The sequence below is a fragment of the Ursus americanus genome, chromosome 1, assembly GCF_024610735.1.
Source record: "Ursus americanus isolate L20-20 chromosome 1, mUrsAme1.1.p, whole genome shotgun sequence".
NCBI lineage: Eukaryota > Metazoa > Chordata > Mammalia > Carnivora > Ursidae > Ursus > Ursus americanus.
In genome coordinates, this window is record NC_142127.1 from 82,577,963 (window position 1) to 82,590,587 (window position 12,625).

At 35.6% G+C, this 12,625-nt stretch overlaps 1 protein-coding gene across 1 annotated transcript in view; it reads left to right on the plus strand.

The window, feature by feature from the left end:
* CPS1 (carbamoyl-phosphate synthase 1) overlaps positions 1 to 12,625 on the plus strand; it is a 120,780-nt gene that overhangs the window by 71,667 nt on the left and 36,488 nt on the right. The window contains exons 22-25 of the mRNA XM_045806648.2: positions 8,376 to 8,517; positions 9,840 to 9,905; positions 10,355 to 10,418; positions 12,148 to 12,329. Coding sequence (XP_045662604.1) covers positions 8,376 to 8,517; positions 9,840 to 9,905; positions 10,355 to 10,418; positions 12,148 to 12,329 — 454 coding nt within the window. The remainder of the gene's footprint in view (positions 1 to 8,375; positions 8,518 to 9,839; positions 9,906 to 10,354; positions 10,419 to 12,147; positions 12,330 to 12,625) is intronic.

The window sequence follows — 12,625 nt, forward strand, 5'->3', positions numbered from 1 at the left end:
TGGACTGATTTAATTGACCATCCTTTGCTCTAGGCAGCTTGAAGGGAGAGCTACTTAAATTGCTCTTGAGTATATAGTCATTAGCATGAAGTAAATGAGAATTTACTTCCTGGGTGTTAATGTTTATTTTTATGTCTTCTTCTGAAAAACACTCAGGGATAAAGATTTTTGATTTCCATGTAGCTAGTAGTTCTCAAATTAACATAGATCTAGTGTGATATGTCATCAGGATTTTAAAACTAGAATTTTTCCATATCCTCCTAGAAATGACTTTCCATTTTACTTCCTTTCTAGAAAGGGCTTGCATTTGCTCATTCAAGAACTAAAAAAATTGGTCAACAATTATTCCTATGTGTGTTACATTTAGCAAGAAAAAAGATCTATGCAGTGGTTATTGGTAGATAGGCTTCAGTTAAGTAATTTATTTTAATAAGATTCTAAGTAGTAGTTTCTAGAAGTCAAAGAAAGTTATATACTGAAAATCTTACATTTGTTGCTTGAAACAACACATCTGATAGGTGGAAAACTACTCTGTGGAAACATGACTTTCTTTAAACAAAGATAATGGAGAGGTTGTAAAATATAGGACTTCCAAATAAATTTATTTGTGAAATAACAGATTTTAAAACTTCAAAGAATGCTCATTTAATCTCAGTTTCCTGCTGAGGTCTTATACAGCATTTATTTTTTGGATTTAAATTCTGGACATATAAGAAACCTATATTTATGGGAAAAGCCAGGATTTTGCTTACTGAATACATCTTAATTTGGGGGAAAGGATTTATTGAACAGATTTAAAATTATAAGTAAATTTATTAATCAGAAGTAACAAGCAATATTCTATGGTTTGTACTTTGCCCTGTAGTTCGATCTGATCAGGTGAAAGCTGTTTGATTAGTAAAAACATGCTTTTTTGAACGTAACAGAACACTTCCTTATATACTAATAGACATGACTTACTACTGTGATAGGGTGCTTTCTGTTTGTTTTTCATCATTACCAAACCCATGGCAGAGAAAGAGAGTTTCACAGCATTTTCAACTAGGAATCACTGATATGTAAAATGTGATTTATTATGGTTCAAAAGTTATAATTAACTTAAACTATGTTGGGTCATTTTCTCCACGATTATTACTTGGTATTCATAGAATATAATCATGATATTATAATCAGTATTATATAAGTGTTCTTACCAGATCCAAAGTAATACCACAATAATTCTGGATTATTGGGATCACTAAAGATTGGTAAAAAAATGAGTGTTAAGATTCATAAATTAAAAACTGCCTACTTAAAAATATCTATGTTATCAATTGCTCATAAGCCTTCCTCCTTTGTTTGATTCTGTTGTTTTTAGTAGCCTTTAAGGTGAAATATGGTTTTAAGTGTCTCATCCCACGAAAATCAACACTTGTAATACTGTAGCATTGCAATAGTGCCAAGTGGACCTAGATCCTAATAGATAATTTTCATGCTGGTGTGCTTTCACATGAACATTGGATCATTGGGCATTGTTTGTCCTGTGGATGAGAGGTAAAGATCAAGGTGTTCTTTAATTCCTCCAAAGGCCTCACCACTGCATGGTAACAAAGCATTGTGCTTTGAAAAATTAAGAGAAAGTAGCAGTATTTACCCAATGGCCTAGGTTTCATGCTTTGCTTTTCTAAACACGACTGCTGCTTTTGAAAAACGTCTTTTGCATTTCTCTTAAGGAAAGAGGTAACGACCTGTCTCCTTGAAAGAAAAGATGAGAAGACAAATAACTTCTCCCCTGATTACATTATTGGGATTGAGACATGGTCTTGAACCTGTGGAATGCCAAAAAGAATCCATGAAACCAGGCAAAAGTTAGGGGAGAGGCTGATGGGGGGTCTCGGGGCAGAGAACACATATCTTACTTGGTTCTCCGTCCTTATTAAAGCAGGTGTCATTACTGAGCATCAGGCCGTCGTGTTTTTCTCAGCTTCTGCCTTTTTGGGGATTTTTAAAAAGAAGATAATAATAAAATCGCAAGCCTATCCCATAATTGTAGGCCAAGTGGAGTGCTCATTTTCACATTAGAGCTTGTGCAATCTGGAGGGAAATTTGTTTAGTATTACTTGTGAGTTGGTGGATCAGATAAAAGCCAGTCAAGTGGAAGAGAGGACTGTGTGAAGTGTGCTGGCTCCCCTGGTAATTGCGATGCTGCAGGCGTTCCTCCAGTCAGTTAATAGATTTCCCCAGCTCCTCTATGCCAGGTGAAAATTTCCTCATTAAGGGGAATTTATTCCATTTCCTTTTATCATTTATTATTGAAGACTAAGTGTGAGTGGAGGAAGTTTCGGAGATGACAGGGTAGAATTTTAAACAACAACAACAACAACAACAAAATCTACATTGGAAGTCGGAGAGAGACAGCAGAAAGGCTTGTATTGTTTATAAAACCAGAGAACACACAAGAGACTTCCCGCTGTAGAAGCTGAGCCATGCTGTCTAACTGCTAAAAGATTATGGCAGAGTGTGTAAAAGTCTGATTGTCTGTTTTTAAGGTGTGTTTCCCCCTCCAAAAATTTCAGAACTGTCAATTTGTGCTGCTAAGTAGAGAGGAACTGAAGATTATGAAAAGGCCAGCATCACAGCTATTTGGTGTTTCTTTGTGTTATTGTTTAGATTCTTTTATGCAATGATGGAAGTGTAACCTTTGCAGAGTTTGCCCTTGAACTCTGAAGGCAAGGAAAGCTGGGAGGGGAGAGAAAAATTACATATATGGCATGTTTTCAAGGACGCAGTGAGGATCAACACAAACATACTAGTACACACACATACATACCAAATAACAGAAGGATACTTTATTGTACATATTTTAAAACTGTGTGCTTTTGTGCAATATGCTCCATTCAGCTGATCACATTCTTGCTTGCTATAATGCTTCCCTGATTTACAATATAATAGAAATGGAGTATTCCCTATTGAGGCTTCAAAAGGCAGTTTCGAATTACAAATTCAGCATTTATATTTCTTTTAGTAATTATTCTATTTTGAGTTTGTTCCAAATTAAGGTTTTTATTTTCCTTTGGAAAAATAGAAATATTATAGCCCTGTCCCTAAAATAAGCTTTCATCTAACTTGATTTCTTAAAAAAAAAAAAAAAAAAAAAAGTCTCCCTCTGATGGAAGTTCTTTTTAGCAGACAAAGTGCAGGACAGCCCAATGTGGGCAGATAAAGATGAGGAGCATGTATCTGAATCTCTACGTTGTTAAATGAGCTTTATGTTCACTTAAGATTATTCATCTTGCATTTGACTCTGAAGAGGTTTAACCTTATCTAAATCACTGGCCCAAAGCTAATGAATCGTGTCTTCAAACTGTCTTCTTCTTTTATTTTATTACAGTGGGACTCAAAATAAAATTTTGTATCAGAACAAGTAGGGAATAAAGTCAATTTTCTTGCCTCTGTAATGACATGCTGGCCAGCTTTGTGTTATGCAAAAGCAGCAGAGAGAGTGAATGAGGGAAATATAGAGAGAGGCAACCTGTTTCCTGTCTTGGAGTTCGGGGTACCCCACAGAATTAGGGTAGCACTGAATGTGGGAAGGGATCTAATTTATCCATGTCTTTGTAACTGCCGTGCTGGGTCAGAATCAACATGTATTTTGTCAGTGAGGAGGACAGAAATGTTTCTTGAACATGGCTGAAGAGTAGAAATTAATAACAAGAGAGATTATAAATAAAATACTATAGAAGATACATCACTTTGAACTTCATATGAACATACCTACCCAATATTTGCATTCAAATTAAAATAGATGAACATGATTCTATTCATATGCCATTCCAATTTAATACACCCTAATTTTCAAGATGTTTAAAAATGTCATATCATGCTATTGATCTAGCTATTTTAAGATTGAGCAAAAGTTAAAAAGCAGTGTTGGGCTCACCAAGAAAATATTCTGGGAATCAGCTTGTTAGCATGCACTCGGCAAGTCTGGCTTGATAACATCTGTTTTGGAAATCTCACCTGGTATGAATTGAGGGGGTGCCTATGGAGAAGTAGTTTTTCAGCCCCATTCTGAAATTCTATCATTTGTGATTCATTATTCTGTGTTACTGTTGCTCTTCTCAGGCATGCCCTTTAAATAATGGAAACTCTCTGGTGTGGGGATGCTATGGGGAGCAGTAATGATTGAGTTAGTCTTAGTGACAGATAGCTGTTTTTTGCCACTAGAGCTGAGCACAGAATTAATTCATTTTACTTTTTTATGCATGAGGCCAATTTTATCAATCAGTACTCTTTTTCTTTCTTTCTTTTTTTATTTGCTTTTTGGTAAGAGTCCAATTTTACTTGGTGGGTAGAGGAGGAAGACTTGGCATATTTGCTGGAGATGTCTTTATATGCTCTGTTGGATTCTTGGTGGAAAATAATAAGAGGAATTATGCATATTTCAGCAATAGAAAAAACTGCACTGCTGAATGTGGACAAAACAAATGCAAATTTATTTCATCCCTAATAGAAATGTGAGGAATCTAAATGGTTTCTTTTTTTGTTTGTTTAATACCATTTGAAGAATTGACTGATATTCTTTATAAGAAGAAATAAAATAAATCATTCAAGGCAAGGGAAAAAAAAAAAGAAAAACATGACCCAAAGAGCTCAAGATAAATATATTACTTCTGGTTATCTTTGGACTTGAACTTGCATTTTGCTAGTCTGTGGTGGCTCTTTTCAAGGCATATTTCCTAAGTGTGTCTGGATTGCTGCTCTTCAGGTTAGGATTTAAGCATTTAAGTTAGTGTGGCTGCTGATATAGTAACATAATATGGGTTTTGCTTCAGATAGTTATTACAATAATAAAGAAATGTCTTACTGAAGATCTGTTTATTTTTATTTTTTTCTTTTACTGCTATCGCACAATTATGGGAAAATGTTCTAGCGAGCAGCTAGAAAAATCTAAGGGTAAGAATTGGCTTAATGTTATATGTACAGTATTTCTCCACCTAACTCAAGCTTCATACTTATGTTTTTAACAAAATTGCAGATCACAGAGAAAATGTGTAGCCTTTCACCATGCAAGTAAACATTAATATGATTTATCTTTCATAAAACTCACAATTAAATATATTTATTTAAAAAGGACATCATGCACAGTTCTAATTTAGAAAAATGGCTTGTTTATCAAGTACTTCCACTCTGAAGCTGAATGCACACTTGCATATAAACAAATGAGCAATTGATTTAGGAACATAATCTTGGCAAGGAAAATGAAAATATACGTTTCTGAAACAAATAGCAACAAACAAATTCTTCTGCTTTTGCCTCAATTTTTTTCTTTTTTGCAAGACTAAAGGTAAACAGCAGAAACTTGGGTGTTTCAAAAGCTATCAGGAGCTCAGCAGCCATTCCTTGAGAGACTCTTAACTATAGGGAACAAACTGAGGGTTGCTGGAGGGGATGTAGGTGGGGGGATGGGGTAACTGGGTGATGGGCATTAAGGAGGGCACTTGATGTAATGAGCACTGGGTGTTATGTGCAACTGATGAATCACTCACTAAATTCTACCCCAGATACTAATAATCTACTCTATGCTAACTAAATTGAATTTAAATAAATAATTTCAAAAAATAAAATAAAATAGGTAGCACAGAGCCTGAGACACAGCACATGTTCACTAAGTGTTAAAGCACTGGTGTAAGAATGACAGTGAATGTTGCCCCACCTTCACCATTCATAATTTCCTACTCACTACAAATCCTCAGTATGTTTGCTACACCTGCCATGCCCATCGCCATCTCAAATTATTGCAGATGCAGTTGCCCTTGCCTATAGAACATCTGTCAACTCCTTCATCCATATGAAGTTGAACTTTCTTTATGGCTCTGTTCTCATCCCTCTACTGCCATAGTATTTCTCCACTGCATCCACTCACATTGTTATCTCTTTTTTCTGACCTCACATTGTACCACATAGCTTATCTCTCCATAAAATGTTTTGAATCGCTCTCTATCATGGCATCGTCTCAAATATTGTTTTGTAACTTCATGAGCAACACTGCCTATGTAGAAGTTTCTGTGATGATAAAATGTTCTGTAATCCACACCATCTAATACAATAACAGTAGGCACTGGCCACATATGAAACGTGGCTAGTGCAATTGTGAATCTAAAATTTAATTTAAAAATTTTTAAGTTAATCAACATTTGTAATTTAAATAGTTCCATGTGGCTAGTTGCTACCATATTGGACCGAATAGTTCTAGAGCATGAAGCATGGTACGTGGCACACACCGCAAATGACTAATTATACTTAATAATCAGATTATGTTCAAGAATTTGACAGGAAGATGTGTTGCTCTGGGAGACTGTTTATCAAATATTTGGGAAGATTAAAAAATCAAAATAAGAATAGAAAAAAGTGACATCAAATTTACTGGGAAGAAATAATGAATTCACTTGAGAGACAGAAGGAAATTTAAGTGCCATAGAAAAAGCAAATTGACTAGGAAGAGACATAGCTGTAAAAGTCCAAACTAATACTGATATCCAAAAGCCAGAGAAATAGCTATTAAATATACCAGCTTGATTCTCTCTTCTCTAAACTCAGAATATGAATTAATTAAAGAAGATTGAAGAATAGAATGAACAAAATGCAATAGATTTAATTCAACTACATTCTATTAGCAGAATTTCAATGAAAATGTTTTATTTATTATTAGATCTACTGAGAACATACGTTATATTTTAATTTCATTGTATTGACTATCAGACTGTTATAATTGAATTTTATTGTATTGACTATTGCTTGAAATAGCTGGCCCATAGCTATTTAGTTAGATATACTTTTACAGAAGTATTTTATTCTTCTGTGCCTTGGCTCTTTACAAATTATTTTTTTGTACATTTTGAATTCTAGTTACAAGCTGATTTCAATAACTTTGTCTTTTCTATAAAAGCTTTCAAAGTCCAGTTTCCCTTACTCATTTAATAAATATTTATTGAATGTTGTCTGTGGACTATCCTGCTAATCTTTGGGAATGATCTAGTAAATGAGCCAAATGTATTCTTTGTCATCATGGAACATGAATCTAGCAGGAAAAAAGTAAGACCGGTAAATAAAAGCTAGGAAACATTAAAAATATTGGCAATGTTGACATGCTAAGCCGTATGGTTCCAACTATGCTCCTGGCTCCAAGCAAATGAGTCAGTGAAGAGCCCAGGAAGATCTGTGGGTGAGGGCAGACTGAGAAATCATGGATGAAACTTGGCTCTTGCTGACCTATAAAGAGTGGTTGGGGGGGCGCCTGGGGGGCGCAGTCGTTAAGCGTCTGCCTTCGGCTCAGGGCGTGATCCTGGCGTTCTGGGATCGAGCCCCACATCAGGCTCCACTGCTAGGAGCCTGCTTCTTCCTCTCCCACTCCCCCTGCTTGTGTTCCCTCTCTCGCTGACGGTCTCTCTCTGTCAAATAAATAAGTAAATGAATGAATAAATCTTAAAAAAAAACAAAGAGTGCTTGGGAGTTGGAGAGCAGTTGGGTAGCTAATAAGAATGTCAAAGGCATTACAGGTGAGAGAAACAACACAAATACAGTCTACACTAAGGGTGGGAAATAAGCATAGAGAACTATCTTGTCAACATAGACAGATATGTGATATTAGTAAATAGAGGCAGTTTATGAAGAGTATAACCAGTCTGATGCAATGTTAAGATTCCCAATTGAAAGTGATTCCTGAAGATCCTATACTTAAAGACCTGGAGCATAGGTCAGACATTAGAAAAGGAGCTACAGATTTGGGAATTATTGACTACTTATGCTGCTTGAGCCAATGACAGTGGTTAAATTTAGAGGGAGAGAGAAAGTAGCCAGACCTTTAGTCTCAAATCTGGTAACAAAAGAAAGAACCTTGGGGGGAAAAAAACACCAGTAAATAATTTTTGTGAATTAAAAAGTAGGGTGAGAAGCAACTTATCAGAGCCAGAGGAAGATATCTTTGAAGAATGAAACATCACGCAGGTCATATGTTAACAGGTTGAGGAGAAGAAACTTGAGAAAATCTTCCTAGATTTAGTAAGAGGAAGGCCCATGATTATTTTGAAAGAGGAAATCCATTAAGACAGTAAAGGTACAAGCTATTTTTCAGGAAATAAGAAGAGACGAAGGTGCTGGGGGTGTGAAAGTAGGAAACCACGTGTTTGAAAAGGTCAGCATTGAAAATACTGAAAGATTTCCTAGAGGCTAGAAGATTTAGTGGGCTATTTATTTGTGCATTTTTAAAAGATAGGAGATCTAAACATGTTGAAGATGGAAAATAAGGAGTCTTTCGTGTTTTTGAAATTGAACAGTTCACTGGTCCTTATTGTGTCTGTTCTAAATTTGAATCTCTTTTTTTCATTAAATCCTAGTGAGCACATTACAGAAGAAACCCTGAGAAAGGCAAAGGAGATTGGGTTCTCAGACAAGCAGATTTCAAAATGCCTTGGGCTGACTGAGGCCCAGACAAGGGAGCTGAGGCTAAAGAAAAACATCCACCCTTGGGTTAAACAGGTAAAGGAGTTTCCCTCTCCTTGAAGGGGGAAACATAGGCACCAATTCATAGAGCCATTGCTAATAGAAAGAGTGCTGCAATTCAAAAGTGATTCTACTTGTCTAATCGATGCCCATGATGCCACCAATTTTATTTAGGACAGGATTGATTAAAGCTTAAAAGGGAAAGGTTGAAGGGGCACTGGGACATAAAGGTAAGAGTGAGTACATGGTTTTCTTTGCCTAAATGAAAAAAAAAATCAAATGACCTCTCCTTTACTTTTTGACCCATGTGCAAATATATCTGTGATAAGATAAATCCTTAGTGTAATAGAAGGATTTGAAATACCCTAGCATGGTGGCTGACCTCTTGAAAAGAATAGTTATCGCTTTTGGCACTAACTTTTTACAGGGTAATACTTTATTTTAAGTGCCCCATCATTATGGTTCATTTAGTATTCATTGTGATAGGGTTGGGCATAATGAGCTCATCTAGTATTCATGACAATCACACAAGAACTTTCATAGGTGTACAATTGTGGTTTTTTTTTTTTTTTTTTTTTTTTTGGACTTTAGTAGAGGGATGCTTTGGCTTAAAGTACCACCAGCTGGTTTTTGTCCTTTAAAATCATTGACTTTTCTCCATGTGCTCAGGGGGCACATGCATACCCTTTGGTCTCAAGCTTGATGCTGAATATATTCTATTCAGCAATTATCTTTCTTCCTTCTCACCTGCCTTACACTAGCCTGCCCTGCTGGCCCTGAATTCTTGCTCACTAAGCTGAGCTCCTGGCCTTTGAGAACTGAATTGATTTACTTTTTCCAAATATGTTCAATGAGACCTTGTCCCCTTTCCCTCTTCCCCATGCTTTAAGGTATTTGTGTCATCCCATTGCTCAGTGCCATAGGTAACTTAAATCCTATGCATTAATTTGCAAACCAAAGACATTCTTACATATAGGCCATTTTGTTCTGATTTGAGCTGCTTTAGACAGCTGTCTGGGTAAATCTTCCTGGTAACCAGTTGACTATGACCATTTTGCTATGTACATGAGAAGTACTGCTGTAATCAATCAGTGATGCTCTAGGGTATATATTGTTACTTATTGCTCACATGATAACTAGATTATATCATTGTTCTTCCACCCAATCTCATTTTCAGAATTAGAAAGGAATTGAATTGTGTCTACCTTTTATTGTCTGTATCTGACAGTACGAGGCATTAAAGGAATATGAATGCAGCACAATTTTTTTTATTCTTGAAAAAAATACAACAAAGGGAATAAAATCCCTATTTATTTATTTATTTATTTATTTATTTATTTATTTATTTTCTCTTGCAGATCGATACACTGGCTGCAGAATACCCATCAGTAACAAACTACCTCTATGTTACCTACAATGGTCAGGTAGGAACTGCCAAATTGCTGTATGCAGAAAGCTCTAGATTTAGTAAATGGTCCACATGGGGGAATATAATTTTTGTGTTTTTGCTTATCTAATAATCTTGGTATTAAAAATGATACCATGTGGGTCAGATGTAATAATGTGTTTCCGTACTCAGTCTTTTCAGAACTGCCTTAAGATGGTGAAATCAAACAAGTAAAAGTATAATAAGGGTAACATGAACATACAATTATGGTGTGTTCTCATGGCTATTTAGTTAAAAAATATTGAACTTATTTTTTGTGAATAAGTAGAGCTTATACGTTATGCTTACGAGTTCCCAGAGACTAGAAGAGGATACATGTCAATAAGAGGAAGTATAAGAAAGACAGACTCAGTAACAGGACAAAGAGTTTAATTAGATTGAAGAATAACACACAATAATTTCTGTGTCTTTTTTTTTTCTCCTCAGGAGCATGATATCAATTTTGATGAGCATGGAATGATGGTGTTGGGCTGTGGTCCATATCACATTGGTAAAGTGATAACTTATATTTACCTAAGACTTTATAGTTTATATAATACTTTCCATACATGTTCATTCTATTATCCTAAGAACCATGTAAAACAGATGCTGTTATAATAAATATTTTGCAAATTAAGAAACTGAAGTTCAGATGGGTAAAGCCCATGCTGATATGGCGATTAAATGGTAGAAGTGGGACTCAGATGCAAGTCTCAACTATAATACCTTCCCCTGTTTCATCACCGTGTCCCCCTTTTATGTTTTTATCCTCATGAACTAAATTGAACCTCTCACTAAGGTTGGGGAATGAATTACACGTTGACCTTTTCTTATCTGGCACAGTTTTACGCAAAGATCTGTATTTGCTCAAGAACTTCATATATCAACCAGAAATTACATTTGTAGATGAGATCTGTGAATATATCACTTCTGTTGATATTGACTGCAAAGAGCTTTTGTCATTGGTGCATAGACAGAGCATTATATAATTTAATTAAAATGTTCTCAACAGAAATTGTTACACCTCACCCAGTCACTTAAAATGAGATATTTAATAACGATTAATAATCATAATTTACAGTTATAAAGTATATATTTAAATAGACAATGATATCTCTCAACAAGTATATTTAACACTTAGTCTCACAAGTTATTCTAGTATGGAAATGATGAAATACATAACTTAAAATGTATGTGGTCTTACTCTGTTACTTTAAACATAGTTTAGTTTAGGTTTTACAATGAACCAAATGCTTCAGGATATGCAGCTTCAGCAGTCTTTGGTCAAATCTTGAAGCAAGTCGAAAGTGTTTATATCTTTACCCCTTTAGTTATCTTACGGCTAGGCTAAATGGCCTGAACACCTCCACCAGGACTTATCGTTCTCTTCTGTAGACCTTTCTTTCTTCCTATTCAAATTTTACCTAATTTATGTAACAATTCTGCGTTACCTTAGGACGCAGGGAAGACTAGCTAGGCTGATAATCAAGTATATACTTAATTGATAGCGAAAATTAACATGCTACTATATTTGGATAATTATTGTTCTGATAAGAATTTTTAGGAGACAAAATCCTAATGCAAAGGATTAGTACAAATCCCAGGACTTTCAGTTCTGTGGCATCCCAGTAGAGGTGATATTTTGAGGTATTTAGGCCATTATTGTACTTCAAATTACTTTTTAGAAGGTCACTCACTCTGCATGGGGTGGCCTTGCCAAACTTCAAAGGATATGCTTGGAAAGGACAGGATTTTCCAATCAATCAAGATATGTCAGAGCTCCAAGGCACTTCAGGGGTCATTGGGTTTAGCCCTCAGACAGCAGAGTAAGTGGAATAACTAAAACAAGAACTCAAGTATTCTGATCACTAGCTTGACTATTTTTGTGTACTGAGGTCAGTATGTTCACTTTGAGTTCTTTTCCGTAAATGAGGGTTTTTTAAATCATTACAACGATCTTCCATTAACTTTGAATTTGAATGTTTCAAATATGGAGATTATCTCTTGCAGAACTTAGCATACAAAACAAGCCAACATGTCAATGTTGTTTAATTAGTCCCTATTTTTCCTACTATTATCGTAGTGTGCATAATGGATCTGAAATTTACATTTTGGAGTTTGCATAAAAATTGCAGTGAAAGGGCATTAGCTTCCTTAGCCTTAGCAATATCTTTCTGCTGATCTTTGCGTTGTAACTTCATGTTTCTTTTACCCCTTTCCCAATTTTACCTTCTCTGTAGGCAGCAGTGTGGAATTTGATTGGTGTGCTGTCTCCAGCATCCGCACACTGCGTCAGCTTGGCAAGAAGACAGTGGTGGTGAATTGCAACCCTGAGACTGTGAGCACAGACTTTGATGAGTGTGACAAACTGTACTTTGAAGAGTTGTCTTTGGAGAGAATCCTAGACATCTACCATCAGGAGGTAAAAAGAGAGGGGGGAAAAAAAAGAAAGAAAGAAAAGAAAGAAAAAAAAGAAAAATATATGCAGTGCATACTTTATAGATGTAGATATATGTATGTAGATTTATGTTGTAATTCCCCTTAGGAGAAAGAGCTGCCAATGTCTTCCACTGTCTAATTTTGTAGTGAAACTCTAAAAAAAATTATCCCAGCCTTAGAGTCTTGAGGCCCTGGCGCAGAGTGATTATTATTTTCTTTCTAAGCATTCCAACTAGATTGAAAACCTTCTTGGTTAACATGTGCCAGACACATATTAAC